At 41.1% G+C, this 26551-nt stretch overlaps 1 protein-coding gene across 8 annotated transcripts in view; it reads left to right on the top strand.

Annotated features, from left to right (window-relative positions):
• PTPRZ1 (protein tyrosine phosphatase receptor type Z1) overlaps positions 1–26551 on the top strand; it is a 109184-nt gene that overhangs the window by 4052 nt on the left and 78581 nt on the right. For all 8 annotated transcript variants that reach the window (XM_077935853.1, XM_028747030.2, XM_077935852.1 and 5 more), the window contains exon 2: positions 23828–23893. In XM_077935853.1, coding sequence (XP_077791979.1) covers positions 23828–23893 — 66 coding nt within the window. The remainder of the gene's footprint in view (positions 1–23827; positions 23894–26551) is intronic.

Genomic DNA, 26551 nt, shown 5'->3' with positions numbered 1-26551 from the left:
TTATAATATACTTGTATGAAATATCCTCCTCTTGGGAGCACCATTATTCATTTCTTCAGCTGTGCTGTATAAATGAATGTGTGGGTGTTTGGCATCCTTACTAGTCATTTGCCTCTCCCCAGTCTTAAATCTCTGGAAAGTATTGCCCGGTTGCACATTAATGGCCAGCGGTAACTCCTCAACTGAATGATCTTTTGTACTGTCTTTGTTTATGTTCTCTCCATTGAGACTGGTTGGGGCCTATTTAGTGAATCTTGACCATATGAAAATAAATGGCAGTGCACAGATTAAACCAGAGCAAAAGGTCAAGAATGATACAAATGATACGATAGGTTCCACCCACCAATACTGCTGAGATCAGATTCAGAGGGTTTATATCTACCCGTCCCCCCAAAAAAATTGACAAGTCTCTCCAAATCCACACTGTTTGCTGGAGCACAAAGAAAATTACTTACATTTTACATTAGATTGTTGCAAGACATTAGAACAGCTGAACAAATGAAAACAGTGTGTGGATACTATGTATAAGGAATGAGACAGCATAAAGTTTGCAATTGTTAGTATGTTGCAATAATTTCCATGGAGCAATGTTATTTACTCTTACAGTACAGTATTTGGACACATTTGTCACATCATATAAATAGTTCATTTTAGAAGCAGTGGTGAGTGGATAAAGTGGTACCTCGGCTTACATACACTTCAGGTTATATATGCTTCAGGTTACATACTCCGCTAACCCAGAAATAGTACCTCGGGTTAAGAACTTTGCTTCAGGATGAGAACAGAAATCGTGCTCCGGCGGCGCGGCAGCAGCAGGAGGCCCCATTAGTTAAAGTGGTGCTTCAGGTTAAGAACAGTTTCAGGTTAAGAACGGACCTCCGGAACGAATTAACCCGAGGTACCACTGTACTATAATGCAGCCTCTCCCAACCTGGAGCTCTCCTCCAAATGTTGGGAAATCATAGAATCAGAGGTGGAAGGGATCCTGAGGATCATCTACTAGTTAAACCTGAATATGCAGCTGTCCCATATGGGGATTGAACCTGTAACCTTGGTGTTAGCAGTACCACGCTCTAACCAGCTGAGCTATCCTTATGTTGCTGTACTACAATTCCCATCACCCTGGTCATGCTGGCTGGAGATGATGGGAGTCCAGTAATATCTGGAAGGGACAGAGTTGCAGTCATGAACTGATAGAATGCCCCACCCCCGCACCCCCCACCCTGTTTCCCCTCACAGCATTCTTCAAAGTTCTTGAGTCACTTACAGCCCAATCGGCAACCTAGTTGTGCCAAAGTACAGTATTGAATTTCAGCCTATTTAAGAACTGGTTTTTCCCCCAAAAGGCCTGAAAAGGGCTTAAATCTTACTTTGGTTCCCCGGCATTGTCTTTGCATCTGATGTAGTTTCCATTGAATACTGTGGGATTACTGCGAAGTAATTAGTTTGAGAACTGTCATCTTAGCAAGTCTTGTTTTCCTTCTTTCTTGCACTTGTCATTTAAATGGTCAGTTCCCACTGTGGCTGCTCTAATTAGGAATTTAAGGGCGAGAAGGTTCAGCTCTTTTGCTGACAATTTCAATTTATCTTGAAACAGTGTTCTTCAAGTTTCCCTTCGAGGGTTGGACAACTGAGTCGGTTCCAGAAATCGAGTATCACAGCTGAAAGCCTTATTCTTAAAACTTCACGCACCGTTTGTGAGCCTTCCCAGTATTGCACCTCTCTTGTCACTATGCTTATAAACTCATCTCATTAAGACAAGTTCTGTTTGAACACACCAGAGGGTTCTGCATAAGGAAACATAAATCAAGAGGAAGAAAATCCTTAAAGCGAAAAGTCTTTAAAGCTATAAGCTACAAGTAAGCAAAGTAAAAAAAGAATATGTACTCATCACTGTACAGGCAGCTCTTTCAAAGAAACTTAACTACTAATATATACAGGTCTTTTTAGCCCCCAAAACTTCTGAAGTATTTTTGTGAAGGCACACTGCCCCTGTTTTAACAAAGATTTCAGATAGAAATGAACTTGCTTTGCAGAAAATGTGGGCAAGGAGTATCAAAGGGTGAGTTTACAAGTCACCTTCAGAAAATAATTCAGTGAAGCTAATGAGGTTACTCCAGACATTGGAATATGGCACCCTAATCACTTGTTTAGTTTCTGATATTGCACCTCTTTGTTTCTGATGTCATATGGGAGTCAGAATACTGTACCTTCACCCACATATTTTTTTAAAATAATAATAATCCTAAAGGCAACTTAAATAAGTTTTTTTTTTAAAAAAAACATATCCCATGATGAAATCTATATAGAGCAACATCTATGCACAAGGAAGTGTATGGAAGTAACCTTTATGCACATCCAAGTTGTTCTGTCCATCACATCAACACATCCTTAAATAATGAAGCAATCAGACTAAATCTGGGGGAATAAAGTAGGATGCCATAGTTGGGTTTTAGACTGATTTACATCTAGTCCTCCCCTGATTAGGAACAGTTGTCTTCCCAAGTGCATCTACTTAACATGGCGGCTGTAATCAGCACTTTAAGCTTATCATGTGGAGGGTCTCTGCAGCATGGGGAGCGTTATTCATGGTCTTCTGGCAGTGGTAATAATGTTAATACAATTATTTATGCAGCATGTTTTCTAAGTGCTCAAAGCACTTTGTTTATATTATGCCTGATCCAGACTTTGTCATGCTTAGAACAAGTCCATTGAAATGAATTGGCCTTTTCTGGTATTGTTATTCCCATATTACAAATGAAAGCTGTTAGGTTGAGATATTGCAGCTTACCTACAGTCACCTATAGTTCTTACCTCGTTCTCTTAATCACTATACTTTTATAGTTTTTGAATAAACTGACCTGATGTCTGAGATACCCTTCCCTTGGCTGGTTGATGGAAGTTCCACTTCAAGATCATGAAAACAATCCACATAACATCAGTGATCCATCAGATAAACCACTGCAGATGTAATAACCTCCTTGTGGAGCTGCCATGGAGGCTATTCCTAATGCTTCTGTGTTCAGGCCAATAATATATACAGCCTAACAGAGATGTAATTCTCATTTCCATGGCAGTTTCTCTTAACCCATATGTGCTTTTTAAGGAACACACTACAGTGGTACCTCGGGTTAAGTACTTAATTCGTTCCGGAGGTCTGTACTTAACCTGAAACTGTTCTTAACATGAAGCACTACTTTAGCTAATGGGGCCTCCACACTGCCGGAGCACAATTTCTGTTCTCATCCTGAAGCAAAGTTCTTAACCTGAAGCACTATTTCTGGGTTGGTGGAGTCTGTAACCTGAAGCGTATGTAACCTAAAGCGTATGTAACCTGAGGTACCACTGTACTATAAAACAATCCCAGTCCCACACTACTTACTTTCTAGCAGTTTACTTGACCCTCACTATGGATAAAATGTGACTTCGGGGCTTTGGAACTTTTATCACAAAACAAACAAACAAACTGGTGGCAATGGTCGCCACTGGCTCAGTTTTTTTCGTAGTATATCTGAAATTCAGAATTCTTTCTAGGCTTTCTGGAACCTGTGGAACAGTGGCAGTGTTGAACCCAATGTAATAAATTAGGTTGTGCAGCAAGATTATCTGGTATTACTGTTAAAGTAGCCATAGCGAGATCACAGCATGTTAATAATACAGTGGGTGGGGGGGAGAGATTGAGTATCATAGAGTCTGGAATATTTTCCAAAATGACAACTATCTTAGCAAAAGTATTGTGATGCTTTAATGACTAATTCATCTATTATAGCACAAGTTTTCATAAACTAGAGTCCATCAGATGCATGAAGTGTTGGCAGCTGTAGACGGGAAAAATGTAAACAGGTGAGGTGGGCAGGGAATGCAATGCAGTACAATGTAAACAAACCAGATTGACATTAGAATCATAGAATCATAGAATCATAGAATCATAGAATCATAGAGTTGGAAGAGACCACAAGGGCCATCGAGTCCAACCCCCTGCCAAGCAGGAAACACCATCAGAGCACTCCTGACATATGGTTGTCAAGCCTCTGCTTAAAGACCTCCAAAGAAGGAGACTCCACCACACTCCTTGGCAGCAAATTCCACTGTCGAACAGCTCTTACTGTCAGGAAGTTCTTCCTAATGTTTAGGTGGAATCTTCTTTCTTGTAGTTTGGATCCATTGCTCCGTGTCCGCTTCTCTGGAGCAGCAGAAAACAGCCTTTCTCCCTCCTCTATGTGACATCCTTTTATATATTTGAACATGGCTATCATATCACCCCTTAACCTCCTCTTCTCCAGGCAGATTATGTTAAAGCTTAAATGCATTTGAAGTAAGGACAGTAAACATTCACACACCAGTGTTGAAAATGACTTATCAATGACATGATTTTTATATTAATTAACATCTGTAATGGAATTTAAAAATCATCTTGGTTCAGGCCACAGGTGATAGAACTGAACTTCATTAGTTGTAATTCGGTGGTTTTGTGCTGGAGTCGTTCTTGGAAGTTGAAAAATATGTTATATTGGCATGTACCACTCTGTGCATTATCACATCATCACATATTTTTTTTTAGAGCTCAACACTTAACTGCTGCATGTAAGTGGCTATTCCAGTATAATTACCCGGTAATTACCCATAAAGTAGACATTTCCAAACAGTATTCACTAAGTTCATTTGAGTCTTTTCCTGCTTCCTCACGAAGGAAGAATTGCTGTTCAATTTCACAGGAAATTCCATGTGTCTACAGTGTATTATTCTGGAGTCTGCCTTCTTTTCATCAATGTACTTTCACACAGTCATTATAATTGATCCCCCTAGCACTTCTTCATGTTCTAATGTCAGGGAGTGATCAGGAGGATATGACAAGAGCAGTGGCAAATGGTTAGGAATGATGGAAGCTGTAGTCCAGGCATAGGCAAACTCAACCCTCTAGATGTTTTGGGACTACAACACCCATGATCCCTAGCTAACAGGACCAGTGGTCAGGGATGATGGGAGTTGTAATCCCAAAACATCTGGAGGGCCGAGTTTGCCTATGCCTGCTGTAGTCCAATAGCATCAAGAGGGCTATATGTTCCCCTTTACTACAGTAAGGCAACAGCAAATGCAGGTGTATTAATCTCAATCCAGTTAAGAGCAGCACATAAAAAAGTGCTTATATCTTCAGGCATGGGGAATTGCCAGAATGCTAGGTGGCAGAGGGGCATAGCCACCAGGGATGAACCCACTCTCCTATGAGGAATGCTGTATGAGCATCTCTGTTGTCAGGGCTTTTTTCCAGCCAGAAGTCAGTTCTGGCACCTCTCAGGTGGGTGCCATTGCCATTATAAGAGAACAAGGGAGGCTTTTGTGTTGAGTTCCAGCGCCTCTTTTTCTAGAAAAATAGCACTGTGTATTGTGATAAAAAAATTATAGGGTTTTGTCCAAATGCCAGCTTTACATATACAAGTTCAGTACATGGGCTGTTTGCAATGCCTATCCTGTGTCTCACCTTTAGAGCTTTGCCTTAAGCATGTATGGTACAGATGGTGGACTGCACTTGTTTCCTAAAAAATTGGGACAGGAGGGGTACTTGAAAAGGCTGAAACAGGACGGTAGAGAGAAGATACAATTCCCAACGCAGTTGCAAACCTAGGTATGTAATAACTACAGAAGCTATTAGTATGTGAATTACTGGGAGGTAGACACCTTTAGTGCTGTTGCTGTTTAGCAACGAGGAGCATTGATAGGAAGGCATGGGCAAAAATAGAGCATGAGAAAAGCAAAGGGGAGGAGATAACAGATGGAGATACAGAGACAGAACAATAAGGGACAGGGAATAAAACAGATGAACTGAGAGAAGAGAGACTACAGAGATAGCGCACAGGTTTTAAAAGGAAGTTAAAGGAGAGTAGGCTACAAAGAAAACACTGAGAGTGGAATTGCTTGCCCAATGAAATGATCTCCCCTTTCCTCCCCCTACTTGCTCCTTGGGGTGGGAAGATGTAGGGGGAGGGGGGAAGCCCCACTGCACCAGCAGGAGTTCTTGCACTGGCTTCTTCTAACAGAAATGGGTAGTTGAATCTGGCTCTCAGTGACAAGAATGTGTTGCCATGGTGGATATAGCAGTGAAGCTCTTTTTATTTGGTAAAAATGTAAAAGTGGGTGGCAGAGTAATCAGAGTTGAGTGCTGCTGCTGTAGATATTTATGGCTACAGGTGTTGCTGTGACAGTAGCTCCTTTATATCCTGAAACAACCAGAGCAGTGCAGTTTTGCACTGATCATTTTGTTGGTCTTTGTTCTCACAGGTTTTAAATCCCAGCACCCATTCATGTGACCCACTTTGAAAATTAGGGGTTACTGATCTCAAATGTTATTAGCAAAATTAAAGTCGCATATTTTGTGCATGTGAAGAATTCTGGCTTGGTTGGAGAATTAATAAAACTTCAATCGTCCATCCAATTAAGTCAGCTCTGTCCTAAGGATATCAATGGAACTAAATTGACTTAGAGCCAAACACTTCCGTTAAGTGATGTCTAGATAGCTCTGAAAAGTTGTTGCAGAAAAAGTAACAACTTTAAATATTTTATCTCCGGTAATGCAGAATGAAGAGAGAAAAAAATCACTAGAAAGTTTTTGGAAAATGAAAAAAATAGTGTCCCGCAAATATCAACATGCAGCTCTAGTTTTCTTCTTTCAATTGCTTTGTGTACTGGACATTGTATACAAATAAATGCACCCAGATGTATCTTGATGAATAAAGACCTGTTTCTGTGCACACAGTGATAGAATTTCACACACAGTCATTAGTGTATGTAAATTTTCTTGGCAAGTCTTTAGGCGTTTCCTTTAATGTGACTAGCTTTCTGTTGCCTTGAATGTTGTATATCAGCTAATTTGAGTATTCCAGCAATCAGTGGAAAAGCTTTAATTTGAATTTAATAGGAATGGCTTCCTTCAAGCAATTTAAGTCTTAAGAGGGACATTATTTAGCACAGACTATCCACTGAACCTCTGGAACACTGAAAATCAAAAAGCTTGAAAGCTCATGTTAAATACCAATGCAAGGAAGGTCTCTGGTCATCTTTGCCAGGCTCAGCCTCTTCTTCCCTACTTCTCTTCCAGTGGATATTGACTAGACCTAGAAGCACAGTGCAACACTGGCTATTGTCAGACTCATGTTCTGGCTTAACTCAGTCCTACAGGTAGCTATTTACTCAAGGCGAGTAATAATAGCTTGCATACCATGGGTGATATCCATCTAAGTTTTACTCAGAGAAGACCCCTGAAATTAATGAGCATGACTAAGTTAGGACATGCCTTTTTGTGGCTTTGTGAAGGTAGCCATAGGTGTGAAAGGGGAAGAACCATCATTATTATATACTGCACACATAATAGAACTGAAGGGACTACTAAAAATGGTGGAAGGAATAAGTTATATTCTGCCACACTTCTCATTCTGCCTAGGAAGAAGCCTCCAAAACTGAGGATTGGCTAGGATAACATATCTTCTTTAACTCTAATTCCCTTTTAACTGTGGCCAAAGGTACCTAGCAGTACTGCTCTGTGAGTTGCTGCAAGGGAGACTATGCATTAAAACAAAAATTCTGAAGATTATGATTGAGTTCTTTCTGCCCAGATCATAATGACCACTCACATTATACAGAGCTTATAACCCACCCACTCTCAGCAGCCAGAAGCCTCATAGCCAGACACTGGAGGGACCCGTCAGGAGTAAACATGGACCAATGGTATCAAATTGTATGGGAAACAGCCTTACTAGAAAAGCTAACCTATAAACTGAAACTGAGATGGGGACAAATAGAAGAGGACTTCTTCATTCCGGTATGGCTCCCCTTTATCACATACACAGCCCAACAAGACAACAACAAGAATCCACCGACAGCATACGAATCAGTGTGGCTTACCTGACCCAACAAGCCCTCCCCCCATCACAAATGCAAACAAACCCCACTGCAGACAACCAACCACACCCTGCCCACATGTACACTATACGAAATAATATAAGCCTCACCACACCACCCCTCCTCTCCCCCCTCTTCTTCCTCAACCTTATACTGTACTCAACACTTCTTCTTCTTTGTCTTCGGCGATCACTAGTAGCCGAGTAAGATTGTCTTCCATAAACATGGTTTTAACAATGAGTCCGTAAGTGACTATGGAGGCCAATTCTGGACCCACACGTCCTTCCTCAGTGGGGACATTGGTTCCTGGGCAGGAGTTGATCACAGTGTGGATTTGCCAAGCGTGCCTTCCTCTTAGCACGTTTCTCCCTTGCATTCTGAGTTCGAGTGTCTTCAAAGCCCATGACACCTTGACTCAACACTAATGCCTCACAACAAATGTAACTGATTTTTAAGAGAGACTGTACAACCTGAAAAAAAAAGAGACAAGGCATGTACTTTGGTAAACCAAGAAAATCTTTAATAAAAATAAATTTAAAAAAAGTAAAAACAAGTTACATTAATAGGTTAGGTCCTGAAAACACATACTTCAGGTGCTTTAGCAGGAACTAGGCTCTCCTAGCCACCGAGGCTACCTGAGCTTCAAGCTCCTTGGATCCAAGAGTGAAGAGTGCCTCCAAGCAGTAAACTTGCTCCTTCCAGGATAGTAAAGCCCTGTCCCAAACAAGCCATCTTCTTTCCTCCCAGAAGGACCAGGGAGACTAGGTTCAGATTAAGTTCACCGGCTGACCTTGGGCTAGACACTATATCTCAGTCTACCACATCTCACAAGGTTTCTGTGAGAATAAAGGGAGAGAGAATGAGAAGCATTTAGCCACCCAGAGTTCCCGGGAGAAAGAGTGGGATAAAATATAACAAATACCGTATATAAATATCTATTCATAGCCTTTCCTAGAGTTTGTTATGCCACCATATTGGGACTGAAGCGGCTGTTAACGTTTCCCTCCCAGTTTGTTAAATGTCTGTTTTATCACTCTGTGGTGGTTATGTAAGAAGGAATATTTTTCAAGTGTTTTCAGGTGAAAAAGATTAATCTGGGCACTTCAGGCAGCCTCACTGAAGTCTATTGGAGTAATCTGGAATAAAAATGTAATATATAATTCATAAACCATGAACATCTGTAACCTGTTTCGAAGAAGCATGTGGCTCCTGAAACTTTTAAGAGCTGCAAGCACATATTGTCTTATTGTACTGATACTGCAGCAACAACAACAGCAACTGAGGGAAACAATAATTTTCACATTAAGTTGTCAATTGTTCTGTAAAACTTGTTTACTTCACCACTGCGTCTCCATTTTCCATGAGAGTTTTCAGCATTTGGCATCTGTTGGTTAAGGCAAGAGAGCAAACTTCAGTAGTCAGCAACTGAATACAAAATGGACTCAACAGTTGTCATTCAAGTGTTCATACAAATAAGTTTAGCTTAGGAATTACTCTCTGTCTTCATTCACGGCCAGTAGGTCTATACAAAAAGATTCAGGGTGCTGCTGCTGCTATTTAATTCTCAGTGCTTCTGTGCCTTTTCTGAATCATGCTGTCTGCTGTGAGATTTGTTTTGTAGGCATCTTGCAGAGAAATGTTCCTACCATGAGCCAGTAGTCTTTATTATCTGCACAGAGGGAGCTCCAGCTTTCCCCTTCATGGCAACGTGACTGCAGTGAACAATCTGCTGGAGGCTTTTCTGACTCACAGTGTCATCTCCTAGAGCGCAAGCCTCAGAGGAAACATGGGGATGGGAAAGATAAATTTATACATCCCTATGTCCCCATGTGAATGTGTGTGCAAATGTGCTAAATGTCCCCCAAATATTCAAATGTTTACAATAGCTATACAAATGCAGTAGGTCGATTTTGTACCTGTTGTAGTTCTCAAAGCGGGATGGTGTGGTGTAGAATACTATCCCACTTCTTTTCAGGTAGATCTAAAACTACCCCATTTTTCCCCAAGTTATTGTAAAACCCTCTTGGGATTGATTGATTGCATATACACCCTGCTCTTCCTCCCAAAGGAGCCCAGGGCAGCAAATAACAAGCAATAAAACAGTAAAAGCTTCTTTTTAATTCCAATATAGATGCAGACTGCATCTCAACTTAAAAGGCTGGTTGGAAGAGGAATACCTTCAGAAGGGTTTAATATTTAAGGAGAGGGAAATCCAAAAGGTGGATGTCATGACACTAAAGACCTGACTCCTATATTGTGTGGAACAGACGTCCTGATAAGATGATATGTGTAGGAGGCCTTCCTCGCCTGCAGAGCATAGCCATCAACTGGGTTTGTAAATCTTCCCAGTATCCTACTCCCAAGTTTTATATGGCTTTATAAACCACAACCTGCTGTCTCTGCCAGCTCTACAAGCAACTCTGGCTTGGGCAAGGCTAGAGAATAGAAATAAGCCCCATAGTAGCATGGTTCTTTTCATTGTGGATGCACTAATTCAAGCTTGTTAGCAAATAGTTTAAAAAGGTAAAGGTACCCCTGCCCGTACGGGCCAGTCTTGCCAGACTCTAGGGTTGTGCGCTCATCTCACTCTATAGGCCGGCAGCCAGCGCTGTCCGCAGACACTTCCGGGTCACATGGCCAGCGTGACAAGCTGCATCTGGCGAGCCAGCGCAGCACACGGAACGCCATTTACCTTCCCGCTGGTAAGCGGTCCCTATTTATCTACTTGCAGCCAGAGGTGCTTTCGAACTGTTTACTCGAAATAGTTTACTCAGCTATAAAGGTGGTGAGTTGATAACAGACCAAACGAAGTCTGTGCTAATTTGAAATGAAGCCATCCACACCCACCCCACCCACCCTTCAAGGACTGGTTTAGTAAGGCAGGGCTGTCTGGCATGATTCAGTAATGAAAAAAAATAGATTCTTGTGTAACCATGACTTAGATGTGGAACTGGGTTCCTTCTGTTATTTATTCATTTAGGCTGAGGTGACCTAATTGATGATTACCAAAATCTGGGCCTTATTTTGCTTTTGGGGCCTCAATGCCACCTAATAAGTCACCTGTGATCATAGGAGCCAACTTCAATAGTCTTTGCCCCCCAATAAACTATTTGAGGGGGCTGCCCTGCAAAAGTTGATGGGCATTGTCATTCAAATGGTGTGCATTCACTGCATCATGTGATAGATTACGTGAGGTGGGGCTTACCTGCCCCCTACCAATGTTTTATTCAAGTTGGCACCGCACCGCTGCCTGCGATTATATGGTAACAATGAAAAGGAGTAAGCCCTTTATTGCTGTGATTCAAATTACCTCTTACTAGTGATGAAGCACTATTAAGAACTGGACAGGATGTGGCACAGAGAATCTAGGTGGATGGGGAAAAACAGTTGGGAGTTTGTAACGTTTGACCTGGACTTTTATTACAGACATTGGCAGGGGGTCATGCTTATTGTAGTGTTGAGAAAGGAAAGGAACAAGGTCTTCAATGCCTTGATGTACTTACAGTCTTTCTGTTTGATCTGGAAGTAGATGCTTGGAATGAGGTTTGTTGAAGTGGAAGAAGAAGAACTCACAGAAAAGAAGGGGGAAAGATACTTTCAAGTGCCAAGTATTGCTTATAAAGCTCAACTGACATTCTCTTTAAGGATGAGTTTTCAACACAATCTTCAAATTGCTCATAAAACAAATTCGGCTAGGCTAGTATAAGCAATGTACCAAATTCTTTGCGCATGGGCTGGGGAATATATGTGATTTATTGCCTACTGCATTGATGGATTCAGTAAATCATTAGCTATGGGTATTATGTCACACATGGGCAAGTGTATTCCATGTGTAATTCTGTCACGTACATATTTGTTCAATATGACAGATGCAAGCCCTGAGGAAATGAAGCATGCTTGATTTTATACTTTGGTCAATTCAAGTTTCTGTTCCTGCAAAATAATATATAAAAGCTATCTTCAACTTGGTGTAAGGGGGTTTAACAGCTATTTTAAAATCCTACCTTAATCTAGTCCTAGAATTATGTATAGAGCTAGATTTGAGAGCCAGCTGTTAGGATTAATCCTAAGAACCTGAGATGTTCTTCAAAGTTCTGAAAGCTTCCTTCTTCCTGAAATGCTCTGCTTCCATTAGTTTTTGGCATGACTTGTTATAATTTTACACTCTGTATCATGCATATATGATTTCTAAATAAGCTGATTTTCTGTTCATTCAAGATACATGGCTTTCTGGAAAACTGTTCAGCTCTCAGGGAAAGCCTCAGGAGATAGCATGAGGAACGGAGTGTGTTGTTATGTGTCAGAAACAGGGCTAATCATCCAAAGGAATAAGCATATGTTGCCCTCTTAAAAGTCTTACTTATGTAACTATGAAACTAATTCACTGCTTTTTTATTGGCTGATGTTTATAGCTATTGTGTCCCAGCTGGACTTCCATGAGGCATTGACTGTGCTGCAGGCCAGAACAATGAATCTTAATGTTCACATGATGCAGCAGCTGCAGCATGTGAACACGAGCAAGTAAAAAAGTTCAGTTCTCTATATGTCAATCCACCTCCACTTTGCTGTGAGAGATGGGATGCTATCACATACCGTATTTGGGTGTCCAGATGCACATCCTCCAACATTTCTCTGATTAAAATAGGGACTTCCTAGTCAATAATAATAATAATATTTATACCCCACCCATCTAACTGGGTTGCCCCAGCCACTCTAGAAAGCTTCCAACATGTATCAAAGGTAAAGGGACCTTTTATTGGCTTTATTGGCCGAGGGAGCAGGCGTACAGCTTCCGGGTCATGTGGCCAGCATGACTGAGCCACTTCTGGCGAACCAGAGCAACGCACGGAAACGCCATTTACCTTCCCGCCAGAGTGGTACCTATTTATCTACTTGCACTTTGAAGTGCTTTCGAACTGCTAGGTTGGCAGAAGTCCAACATGTATAAAAAATATTAAAACATTAAACTTCCCTATCCAGGGCTGTCTTCAGATGTCTTCTAAAGGTTATATCGTTGCTTATCTCCTTGGCTCAGGGGGTTGCATAACTCCACACCCTCCAACCCTCTGCACCCTCTCAAATGAAAACAGGGACATCCTAAGGAAAAGCGGGTCATTCTGGGATCAAATCAGGAACCGGGATGACTTCTTTAAACCTGGAACTTTCCCTGAAAAATAGGGACACTTGGAGGATCTGCAGATGCAGTACGTGCTGTATATTTAATAGCCGAGCAGAAAGGAGGATTTTGGGAGGTGTAACTTTTCTCATGCCCACAGCACTGTGACATGGCAAGGAAGCACTTGCCTGTAGTTCCTGTCATACAAAACGATTGACTATCATGGTCCCTTCGAGCTCCATGATTTTACAATTCTATTTAAAAGTCAACAGCCACATCATAAACTGCAATATTTATGGTCTTAGTACTGCCCACTGTTATATGCAATGATTGTTCCAGCTAAGGTCAACTTTTCAGAACATATTGTAGGGAAATTGCAAGACTTTGCACAGTGTTCTATAGCCCACCAGCCCCCTCTAGGCTTTTGGACAGACCCCTGCCTTGGACCCCTTTACTGGAGTACCCTGAGTTCTATCCTGGATTTCAGGGGTGGGGCAACTACCTAGCTACCCAACACCCCAGCTTTAGACTAAGGATTCAATCCAATGCCTTTTTCTGCCAAAAGTTCTGGCAATTGCAACAAGGAAGACAGGCCCAATGCATCTGCAGGCAAATTCCTTCCTGGCTATGAATATGGCAAATGAATAATTCCACAGCAAGGCCATACATATGAGCTGCCTGCCTACCTCTGGGCAGCCACAACACAGAGAAGGGGCAGGCAGGACAACTGTGCGGGTGGATCCCACAGAAGCCCAGCCCTAACACGTCCACCACCCAACCATCACCCACCCACCAGACCCCAACTGGCTCAATAAAGTTTGACATTTTGTCAGGCAATCTTGTCAGTCCCTGCAGCCAGCTGAGGCCAATGCTGATGACCAACCACACAAGTGTGCGGTGCCGTCTCATGCCCAAGATTGAGGAGGCCCAGCATGCATTGCTTGTGTGTGTTGTCATGTGCCTGGTGCATGTCACACGTGTGATGTCATATGTGCGATGCATGGCACATATGTTCTATCACATCATCGGGAGGAGACCATGCGCAGAGCGGCTTCAGTGGCCGGTGGTTCCTCTCTCATACTCAGGAGGAGCCCCCAGTGCCACATTTAGCCTCCTGTGGCACTCCACATTGAAGGTTCATTGCACCCTGCCAACAGATATTATTGACACAAGTTGATTACTTCTCCCTCATTTCCCTCAAGCTGTTTTTACGTGCCAACTTGGTCACTGTATTCCAAACATCTGCTCAATCTTTTTTTAATAACAAAATATTATACTAGGATCTTTAAAACCTAGAATGTGGCTCGAATGGTGACTAGAATGTGGTGAAATGCAAGCTTGTGATAATTGCAACAGAAAGCCTTAAATACAGAGAATGACATGGGAAGTCCACCACACAGAGACTTTTTCCTTATAAAAAATGTTCTTATATATATACTTCAGGGATGAAACAAGCTTTTCTAACATGAAGAAGATGCAAATAAAACTTTTAAAGAACAGTGTGAGTATATAACAATGACCCTTGTTAGCTGCTTTTTGAGCATCTGGGACTTAAAAGTGGGGGAAATATTTTGTAAATAACTAAAAAGAGCCGTCTAAGAGTCACATCTTGACAGAATCTTATAAGTGGAAGCCCAGTGGATATAAGCTGGTTAATTTTATATTTTCTTTGGCCTCAGGGTCCTGTTTCACCTTTTTAAAGCCTAAAAGGACTATAAGACATATTTTAATTTAGATTTATTAATTGCCAGGTGAAATATTTTTCTCCTCCAAAGAAGCCATTAGGTTGCACTGTATAATGACACCTAATAACGAAACAATAATCTTAAAAATTCAGCTTGCATGCCTGATTTTTTCCATTACATTATTATAAGCTCCCCATTAGATGTCAATAACCTTATAGTCATTTCCTGCCCTACCATAGGAACTGCCACCCCCTTTCTTTTCTTGTTGGAAATTACTTTGAATGAAAGGTACATTGTTCTAAACATTGCATTGCTTCATAAAACTAAACCAATGACTTAATGAAGTCAGCTGCATAATATCAGGCATGAAAATCTAATTCTATCTTGATCCTTCTTTTATTATGAATTTAGTAGCACCTTTGTTTTCCGCAGACATGGTAAGAATAGGCTTTGCAATGCCGAGACTGAAAACAAGGCCTGTCCAATGCTTGAATCTAAATGTTTGCCCATACAGTGGTACCTCAGGTTACATACACCTCAGGTTACACACTCTGCTAAGTCAGAAATAGTGCTTCAGGTTAAGAACTTTGCTTCAGGATAAGAACAGAAATCGGGCTCTGGCGGCGTGGCAACAGCAGGAGGCCCCATTAGCTAAAGTGGTGCTTCAGGTTAAGAACAGTTTCAGGTTAAGAACGGACCTCCGGAATGAATTAAGTACCTAACCTGAGGTACCACTCTATATTTTTCACCTGCAATATTATTTCGGTCACTATGTAACTCAGTGTTTTGTGCTATTGCATCACTCTGTATATTGCCAATATGTCTCGTTCAGGGAATTTATGCAGTTGCTAAGGTGGTCCTAATGATCCGAGTGAACTGAGTGCTTGTTGTCAATTGCTAGCACTTATTTCTGGAATAAATATCACAGAGGGTAGAAACACTTTTGTGAACATCTATACGTAAGCTAGATGACTTTGCAGCTGTGGGTGACAATGCCAAAACTTATGTTAAAAATTACAGTGGTACCTCGGGTTACAAACACCTCGGGTTACAAACACTTTGGGTTACAGATTCCGCTAATCTGGAAGTAGTACCTCGGGTTAAGAACTTTACCTCAGGATGAGAACAGAAATCGCATGGCAGCCACGCTGCAGCAGCGGGAGGCCCCATTAGCTAAAGTGGTATCTCAGGCTAAGTACGGTTTCAGGTTAAGAACAGACCTCCAGAATGAATTAAGTTGGGTTGCCCCAGGCACTCTGGGTGGCTTCCAACACATAAAAATAAAAATAAAAATCTTTTTACAAGGTTTTGAGATTTCCTTCCAGTCTCTCTTGGGGCCTTAAGCGAATACTTTGGGTCCAGATAGCACTGGCTGCTCCTAAATATCCCTAAATACACATGCTGTTGCAAGTCATATCTGGTTTTAAAAAAGAAACTTGTGTTCCTTATTAGTTTCAGGGGAAAATAGATATGCATTTTTATTTTTAAAATGTAAAAAGAAAAAAACCACCCGTAACCACATATTTTCTGAGTATGGTGTAAAAGAGAGGTGAGGGTCAGGATACTTGAAAGAAGCTGTTCAATTAATTCTTACACAAGATGTGCAAACTGAGAGGTTAGCTCTTCACCCCTCTTTACTCCTAAACATTTAGCCTCTGTACCACTTTTTATTAATATTCGCTGAAGCTATAGAATGGCTTTGTCATCCACATTTCCTCGGTATGAGCGTTAGGGAAAGGTTAACTCACAGCTAGAAAGAATCAAGTGAGAAAGGTAATTTCACAGACAGAAACCTCTGGATTTACTCCCTAGGGGTATAAATGAGGGGAAAGAAGGAAGGGAAAGAGGACCAGGGAAAGGAAGCTTTCAGTGCTGAGAATGGATGTGAAATGGGGGAAAGTGGGGGAAAGCCAGCCAGACTGTGGCTGGGAGGAGCCTATGACACAAAGTTAATAGCTCTTCAGAACCGTGTGTACAATTTTACTGCCGCTGTCCAAGGCAGGGTGTTTATGCCATTTTAAGAGCCATCTTCAGATTATAACTGCTCAAACAAATTTAAAGGAAGACATAATACGCCTAGGTGGAAGAAGGCCAGATACTACTCTGGATAGGAAAAGCAAGAAGTTAATAAATGCAAATTTGTTAAATGCATCAGTTCAAGCATTCTCTCTACTAAGTGTCACGATCTAGCAATTAATACCAAGAGGGGAACTATTCTGAAGGTGTAAATGCTGCTTGTTTGTGTTCCGTGTTTTTTTAGCTCTTCGTGTTAATTAGTGGCTTTTTGTATACTGTGGATTCTGTTCCTATGAGGGTATATGATTAGAATAGTTACATCTACCCTTGACTTATGAAGGGTTTTTTTTTTTTAAAGGCTTGTGATAGAAAGTAGTAATTAACCCCGAGCCTAGTAAATTTCCAGCCTTTGAGATCAAAGGCAAATACACTAGCTCCATAATTAGCTTTGTATGCTACAAAATTAGATTCCAGATGAAAAAAAAGGAGCCTTTATTAAAACCCATGAGCTTTGTAAAAGGGAAAATGACTTCAGTAGAATAAGAGCCCCAGATTGCTTTGGTTAAGGAATAAACAAGATGCCTCTTTTATGATAATGCAAATATTGGCACCGTTTCCACATTATGAGGCTTTGCTATAAGCAGAATATTTCTGTGTGCCTTCCAAATGGTGTGGGAATTAAAAAACCCACAAATTGCTTGTTTGTTGATGAAATGCATAGAGGTGAATTCTGAATATGAAAAGTAAAAGGGGCAATATGAAACCTGAATGCAAATACCAAATCTTGGGCTTCGTATAGGTGCATCTCAACACATGTTTTTCTGCTGCAGAACAAGCTCTTTCTTCACACATTACTCCTGTATTAACACACATATAGTGTCCAGAAGCAATATTGTCTCACCTATGTCTCACCTTTCACCCCACCTTCAAGTGGTCACCGTCATTCTTTTCCTCAAAAATTTGCAGGTTTTTCTGTTTCCCAGCAGTGAATATTCCACTAAAACAGCAACTATAGAGCTTTGTCTCCTCACATAAATGACAAAAGCATTATTTATTAAGCAGAACACATCAAGTACCACAATTTTTATTTATCGAAATGTGGTATAATTTGAGAAATATATTATCGCTTCCATACAACTAGGTGTTATGAACTTCAGAGAAAATTACAAACCTTTCATATTGGTTAATATTAATAATTTAACTGTAACTTTGTCTTCAGAGACAGCGGGAAATGTTGCAGAAGATATATCAGAAAGATTGTGCTAGTAAACTATTGGCTTTGTTCACTCTGTAGACTTGTGTAAACTTTCAGAGACCTGGTATGAATGTTTGGGTTCTGAATCTGTGTCCATGGCAATCTGTTCAAAGTATAAAGGGAAGTTACAATGGTGTTAACCCATGAAAAGGGTTGGCTGTTTTCATGGAAAGCTGTCAAGACCTGCTTTGCATTCATATAGCCAAGTTAATCAGAGCAGTGAAGAGTAAAAGATTTCTATTTCAGAAGTGGCAGTGGTGGTTGTCTTTTAACCATGTCTGTGGCCACATTATAAAATATGTATTGCATTGCTTAAATAAATTCTCCTCCATTTTGACTCCTGGATCTCCCTCTCTCTACACTATGATCTGCACAATATTTCACCAGCACAAATAGTTAAATAGGGTTTTTTCAACCCCCCACCCCCCCTTTCTTTTTGCTGTCAGGCTGAATGAGATAATTGATTTGAGAAATGTACTGAAAAGTTGGAGAATAAGAGGGTCAGATAAACATCTAATTTTCCATTTGCATCCAATTGACATAAAGTAAAAACATAAGCATGTCTCATAAGACCAGTTTCATTCCTACTTGACTGATATTCTGGCTGTTCATGAATGTTTCTGGCATTATATTCCCGGCATGCTGCCTCAATGAGAAGAAAGTGAACTTGAGCTAGCTTCCAAAGACTGAGGCTGGGTCCCCACACTCCTATTTCCTGCACTGGGTTTTTAATCTGTGTTCGCAGGATGTTACCCAAAATACATATGCATCCTTTGCTTTGTTATAAAACGTTACCCTTTGATGGTGTGGCTTCTCAAACCATCTTCACAGCGATTGCAGTCCTTAAGCCTTTCCTAATAAAGGTCTAGGGACGCAGGTGGCGCTGTGGGTTAAACCACAGAGCCTAGGGCTTGCCGATCAGAAGGTCGGCGGTTCGAATCCGCATGACGGGGTGAGCTCCCATTGCTCGGTCCCTGCTCCTGCTAACCTAGCAGTAATGTTTTAATATTTTTAATACATGTTGGACTTCTCCCAACCTAGCAGTTCGAAAGCACGTCAAAGTGCAAGTAGATAAATAGGTACCGCTCCAGCGGGAAGGCAAACGGCGTTTCCGTGCGTTGCTCTGGTTCGCCAGAAGCGGTTTAGTCATGCTGGTCACATGACCAGGAAGCTGTACACCGGCTCCCTCGGCCAGTAAAGCAAGATGAGTGCTGCAACCCCAGAGTCGGTCACGACTGGACCTAATGGTCAGGGGTCCCTTCACCTTCAATAAAGGTCTACTGATGTGAACAGCTTGGTGGTGGTGAGCTGTGAAATGCACAAGGAAAAGCACAGCTGCATGCTAAAGCAGTCATATGAACACACCCTAAGAATTTGTAGGGCTTTGCCATGCAGATAACATAGCATGCTTCCAGATGGAGGTAAAACCCCAAAATATAATTGAACCAGCCAGCCGACTGTGGACTAAACTGCGGTCTACATTCCATCCTGACAACTGGTTTGATGGGACAGAGGGTATCTGTGGGGGGGGGGGAATATGGGTTGGAGTGGGTCAAAATTCTCTCCTAGATCTAGCTGATCCTCATAGTTGCTATTTACAAAACCGTAATGGTATGTCCCCACACTTTCTCAATAAAGGTTCCATTTTCTAGTTGCAGAAAGTTCTTGGGTCTTTCCAAGACTATTTGTATCTGGCTGTGGAACATGGATAGCTTAGTGCAACACTGCTATGACCTTTCTGTTTACAGTTAGCTAATCTGAAGCCTGTAAGAGAGTGTCTCTACACCGAAGAGCTTCCTGTTTAAATAGAGGGATAAATAGAGTACAAGATGACAATTGAAGAAAGGTCATGGCTTCCATTATTTGGTTCAACAAACCAAAATGAGACTTTTCTTGTTATGTCAGTACCATGAGATGTTGTAAATGTTTTGCTGTTGTGTTAGTAAAAGGGTGGCATAGTACTGAAAAGCAAAGATTATGTCTATGTTGGTTGTTTGAAATACTGTACCTTTGTAGAGAAAAAAATATCTGAGTTTTGATAGCACTGTGGTGTCCCTATAATCTTTTAGATTTTGGTTTTATTTTGTATGGCTTTAGCAGGGTCTTGGATAGACCAAGGACCCTCAAGGTAGCATATTTATCTCACTTTCTGAAGGTTTACGGATAGATTTGGATTGCTTCATTTACCTCTGTTTTGATTCTGTAATATTAACTTGCTGTCGTCTATGCTCAAACTCAATGTGTACAGTGGTACCTTGGGTTAAGTACTTAATTTGTTCCAAAGGTCTGTTCTTAACCTGAAACAGTACTTAACCTGAAGCACCACTTTAGCTAATGGGGCCTCCTGCTGCCACCACACAATTTCTGTTCTCATCCTGAAGCAAAGTTCTTAACCCGAGGTATTATTTCTGGGTTAGTGGAGTCTGTAACCTGAAGCGTCTGTAACCTGAAGTGTATGTAACCCGAGGTACCGCTGTATTTATAAGCCTAGCAGTTGCCTGTGGGTGAGCAGTGTCAAAACATTAACAGTGTATAGTTGTTACTTTGTCTCACCATATTTGGCGGGACTGAAGCCACCAAAGGCATGTGTCTGGGACTGGCTGGAAACTGAGGATTGTGGCCGGATACCAATAAGTGGGCACCAGGAGAAGCAAGACTGGAGACTGACTTGGACGAAGGTATCAGAATAATGATATCATATGAATTTCAGATATACTATGAAAAAAACTGAGCCAGTGGCGACCATTGCCACCAGTTTGTTTGTTTGTTTTGTGATAAAAGTTTCAAAGCCCTGAAGTCACATTTTATCTATAGTGAGGGTCAAGTAAACTGCTAGAAAGTAAGTAGTGTGGGACTGGGATTGTTTTATAGTACAGTGGTACCTCGGGTTACATACGCTTTAGGTTACATATGCTTCAGGTTACAGACTCCACCAACCCAGAAATAGTGCTTCAGGTTAAGAACTTTGCTTCAGGATGAGAACAGAAATTGTGCTCCGGCAGCGCAGCAGCAGCAGGAGGCCCCATTAGCTAAAGTGGTGCTTCAGGTTAAGAACAGTTCCAGGTTAAGAACGGACCTCCGGAATGAATTAAGTACTTAACCCGAGGTACCACTGTACCACCGTTTATCTGAAGATCGCAACATAAACATACAAAATGATAACACAAAATACATGATAAAACCAAACCCAAACAATAACCAATAACCGCCCTCCCAAAAACACATTTTAAAAGAACATAGAATGTTAATAAGACAAAGGCCTGGTTGTAGAGAAACGTTTTCACCTGGTACCTAAAGATATGTAATAAAGGTGCCAGGCGAGTCTCCCTGGGGAGAGCATTCCACAAACAGGGAGCCACTGCAGAAAAGATTTGTTTTCGTGTTGCCACTTTCTGGAACTAACATGAAGAAGGGCTTCAGAAGACGATCAAAGGGTCTGGGTTGCTTCATATGGGGAGTGCCAATCCTTGAGGCACAGTGGTACCTCTGGTTAAGAACTTAATTCATTCTGGAGGCCCGTTCTTAACCTGAAACTGTTCTTAACCTGAGGTACCAACTTTAGCTAATGGGGCCTCCCGCTGCCGCCACGCGATTTCTGTTCTCATCCTGAGGTAAGGTTCTTAACCTGAGGTATGACTTCCGGGTTAGTAGAGTCTGTAACCCGAAGCGTTTGTAACCCAAGGTACCACTGTATTGTGGTCCTGAGCCGTTTAAGGCTTTATAGTTCAGAACCAGCACTTTGAATTGGCCTGGCAGCATGTGTAGTTGGGTCAGTAGTGGTACTATATACTCAAAATGGTGCCACTCACCCCAACTTGGACAGCTGCTCCAGAAGGATACCATGGTTGATGGTATCGAAAGCTGCTGCGAAGTCGAGGAAAATTAACAGGGACACATGTCTCCTGTCTCTCTCCCGACAGAGGTCATCATCCAAGGCCACCAAAGCAGTTTCTGGGACAAAACAGGGCCTAAACTTTCTAGAAAATCAGCTTCCTCCAAGAGCAGCTAGATTAATGTGCTCCTTTCAGTTTCTCAGCTTTATCGTGGAAAAACTTCCTAGTTTTAATTAAATTAATATTTAGCCTAAATTAAATATTTAGATTAATCTAGTTATTAATTAAATTAACAACCCAATTTATGGATCCTAAGGAAATTATAAATGACAGGCATTTAGCAGTATGAGCTTACCTCACTTGCCAAGCAAGAGAGTGCCATTGTAACTATGCCAACACAAACCACAGCTATTATGTCAATTATAGCTAAATATATTAATTGTTGAAACATGTTCATTACACACAAGGGAAAGCCTACAAGGAATGTTTGGAAAGGTTTGTGCTAAACTAAGCAGTCTTTGCCTCTCCATAGCTCTTCTCTCTGTCTGCATGTTGAGATGCTCTGCCAAGCAAAATCCTGTTATATTTTCCCCTAATGATAACAACCCAACAGAAGGTGACCTGGGTACCCTTAAATTTCACTGTTTTTAATATATTTCACTGTCGCTATAGGTGAGCTATTGGGGGGGAAATTTCCTTCAGAACATTTTGTGAATTTTCCAGCAAAAACAGCTTCTTTGCTGCTCTCCAAGATGTCTGCTTCACACATCCAGACTTCCTGTTTCCTCTACACTTTTACCTGTTTATCCTTATTTGTTTGCACAGAGTTTGCAGGGAGGTTATTCAGCTTCAGCAGTTTGTGGAGAATTAATTTATTTGTGGAGACATTATATGACATTGGGGGATGAGTTGAGGGGAAGCAGGTTTGTTCCTTACGAGTACCAAATCAACTTCGACCTCCTTTGTAATGTTTTGTTTTTAAATCTTTAAGATGATATTTTTGTTTCCTATTACTTATTTATGTTGCTCTGAATGTATATTTTATATTTGACTTTCTTCAGTAATGTTTTGTTCTGGGTTTCTTTTACTTGATGTTTTAATGTGTTGCAAACCACTTTGAGATTTTCTCTCTCTTAAAAAAATAAAGTGGTATGAAAATGAAAAATAAATAATAATAATTGTACAACCTGAAATTGCTGGCTTATGATCAGCAATTCGGGGGGGGATCAAACACCCCTTTATGATGATCAATTAAACAGTCACAAAACAATGAGCAAGCTTTTGAGTATACCGCAACGATTCATCAGCCTAGATGATAAGCAAAGAGGAAGGAGTGAACAAATACTGCTTGCCCCTGCATAGACCTGTAAGATCAGTTTGGGCATCTTGGGAAATTCTTTTTATGGCACTGCCCCATGCAGAATCTCATAGTGCAGGAATCCATAAATGGACATTTTCTGCTGTTTCCCCTGTATCATGGAATTCCCTTTGCTGAACCAATCAGTTGCATCGAGTTTCTTGTAAAAGCTTCTCATTTAGCCCAGGCTTTCCCTGACCCAAGAAATTGGCCCTTGTTTTATGTGTTTGAATCTTCCGAATTTCTGTTTTATTCACTTTCATATGTTTTTATACTCTTTTATATTGCTGTCTTACTGGTTCTAGGTTGCGTATTTTAAAAATATACAGCATTGTGTATTTTTTAAATATATTGTTTTTTAGACTGCACGCTGCTTGGGGATTTTTGAATTATTAAATGGTGCATAAAAAGATTTAAATAAAATAAACAGATACTGTATGTCAAAAATTCATTTTTGCTGCATAGCCTTAGAAGCTTGGCTATGAGTGTGTGGCTTGTCATGAAGACTGCCTGCACTTCAGAATTTACCACTGCACAACTTATGTTAATTACGTTTCGATATTGTGTGAATATAGAACAAAGGTAGCACATTGGCACTGATGCTGTTTCTTTTCTATTTTGTCTCTGTACTACTTGATGCTGACATGTTTTATTATTGCTTGTTTATTTTAGAATTTGTTTCTGGATACATTAGACAGCAACGCAAAATTATTGAAGAGGTTGACTGGTCCTATTCAGGTAAGTGTACTATTTGATATTTTATGTCGGTCTGTTATTATAAATAAGCAAACTGTCATTACAATGCAAACTGAATCAACTGGGTAAAAATGTGCTCCCACATAGATTAAATCTTAGCTACTAAAAGCATGAAGAGATCAGGGAGTGTTCTGTATTTGGTCTTGTACTTCAATTTCCCCTTCCTAAAAACAAAACCTGAAGTTCAGTCCCTGAATGTGAAACTAGAGAGGAACTTTCTCATCTCTTCTGTTGGATTCCTTATTGGAAATGAATGAATAATTTTCTAAAGTTGAGTCAGGAGGAACAGGGGAAGTGTGAAACAAGTGTGTTTTTTATTGTGAGTACCTGCATGATAGGGACGCAGGTGGCGCTGTGGTCTAAACCACTGAGCCTCTGGACTTGCCGATCAGAAGGTCGGCGGTTCAAATCCCTGCGATGCGGTGAGCTCCTGTTGCTCGGTCCCAGCTCCTGCCAACCTAGCAGTTCGAAAGCACGTCAAAGTGTGAGTAGATCAATAGGTACTGCTCCAGCGGGAAGGTAAATGGCATTTCCATGCACTGCTCTGGTTTGACCAGAAGCAGCTTAGTCATGCTGGCCACATGACCCAGAAAAACTGTCTGCGGGCAACTGTCGGCTCCCTTGGCCAGTAAAGTGAGATGAGCACCGCAACTCCAGAGTCGTCCGTGACTGGACTTAATTGTCAGGGGTCCTTTACCTCTTTACCTACATGATTGTGCATTTACTGCCATAGTTTGGTTTAGTGTGATGGGTGGACTGGGCCTTTAAGTGCTTCAGTAGTGGTCCAAGTCACCATCCTATAAATCAGAAAACAGTTAGGCTGATGCTCCATTTCAACTTTTTCTGGAGCCGTTCACAAAAAAGGTGCAAAAGTAGTGACTAAATTAGATTAAACTCAGTTTGGAGGCCCAATATATTGTTGGGGTGCAGTCATGCTTAAACTGTCTGTGACCTAGGTCTTCCTTCCTAATCTTTGTTCTGCATACAAACATGGGAGATAAAAACCATGCTAAAGAATTATTATAGGTAGGCTTTGCACAGGATTTCAGCATGCATTCAAGAAAGGACAAAAATTCCCCTCAGGTCGCGAAGCATTGGCAGATCTGCTTTACATCTGTTTTTATAGCCGAAGGGCTTCTACTGCACACCTGCAGATCTTTTCCTTTCCTTGGTGTTCAGACCTGCAACTGGATAATATGCAAGTGGATTAACTCATTGTCTACAGTTCCTAAATGATTAAAATCTCAAGACACCTCAGCTGAGGTGTTCAGATACAAAGCCATCTCTTGGGCATAGCCATTTCCTCTTAGGAGACAAAGGTTTCTACGCCTAGCCCAATTAAACTATTCTTTTGGACTGAGTATGCCTTTGGAGTTTTATTTGTGGAAGAAGTCCTTTTGTTCTTATATTTATAGCATGTAAATGTGGATATAGCATCTTACAATGTGATTGAAGAGACTTTGAAATTGTGTAAAACATAGGATCTTTACATAATCAAGAAATAAGTCTGAGAGATTATTATATTGCCTATACAATCTCTAAGACCTGATACTTCCTTTCTGCATCTCTTATTTTCTGCTTGTATTTCTTTTGCCAATTTTTGTTGTTCCTTCTTGCTATCTCCTCAAAAAACACCTGACATTTTCTAAATAGCTTCCTGACTCTGGTAATTGTCCGTTTACATAAGAATTGAAGTTGATAGCACTAGCAGCACTATTTCCAGTTGGTTCAACAACACTTATACTTTGCACCAGACATGGTCATCACTCCATAGATGAGTGGCATTTTAAGCCATGTCTCCACATATTACTCCACTGAAATGCACAACACTGGCCTAATAATATATTACCTTTGCTGGAAATGCAAATCACTGATAGCTAATATAGTCCTTCAGTATCATAGCTGTCAACTTTTCCCTTTTCTTGCAAGGAATCCTATTCAGAATAAGGTAATTTCCCTTAAAAAAGGGAAAACATTGACAGCTATGTTCAGTTTGCGAGTGACCTCATCAAACTACACCTGTTTTGTGTTGCCTTAGGAATCCTTCCACCTGAAAAGTGCAGGTTATGGATGCCTGCCATATATCATCAGGAAAGCTATTGCACAGAACAGGGGCCTCATAATCTGGTGTGGTGTTTTGCTACTTGAAGCAGGGCTCTATGTATCTTGAAGGTGCAGTCCATAAGCATGCTGAAAGCCTACCAACAAGGGCTGCCCCCCATATGAACTGACCCAGCCACTGCAGTCATAACCTGAGGCTCTTCTTCATGTTCCTTCTCCATGAGAGTTCCAGAGGGTGGCAACATGAAAACGAGCCTTTTCTGCTGTGGCTCCCTGTTTGGGTAATGTTCTCTCCAGGGAGGCTCGCTTGGCGCCTTCATTACATATCTTTAGGCACCATGCAAAAACATTCCTCTTCTCCCAGGCCATTGGCTAATTGAACAAGCTGTGGCCTTTTAAACTGGAGGAGGGTATATTGTTTTTGTTTGTTACTATGTTATGTATGTTTGTGTTTTTATATTGTAAACCACTCCGGAACCCATGGATGGAGGGAGGTATAGAAATCTAATTATTATCCTATTATAGAAAAGTTGTGGCGGAGCTGAAGCTAACCTCAGTCTCAGCCAAAAACCAAGGGAC

The sequence above is a fragment of the Podarcis muralis genome, chromosome 10 (assembly GCF_964188315.1).
Source record: "Podarcis muralis chromosome 10, rPodMur119.hap1.1, whole genome shotgun sequence".
Taxonomy (NCBI): Eukaryota; Metazoa; Chordata; class Lepidosauria; order Squamata; family Lacertidae; genus Podarcis; species Podarcis muralis.
Note: the sequence above shows the minus strand (reverse complement) of the source record. Positions and strands in the feature narration are given on the sequence as shown.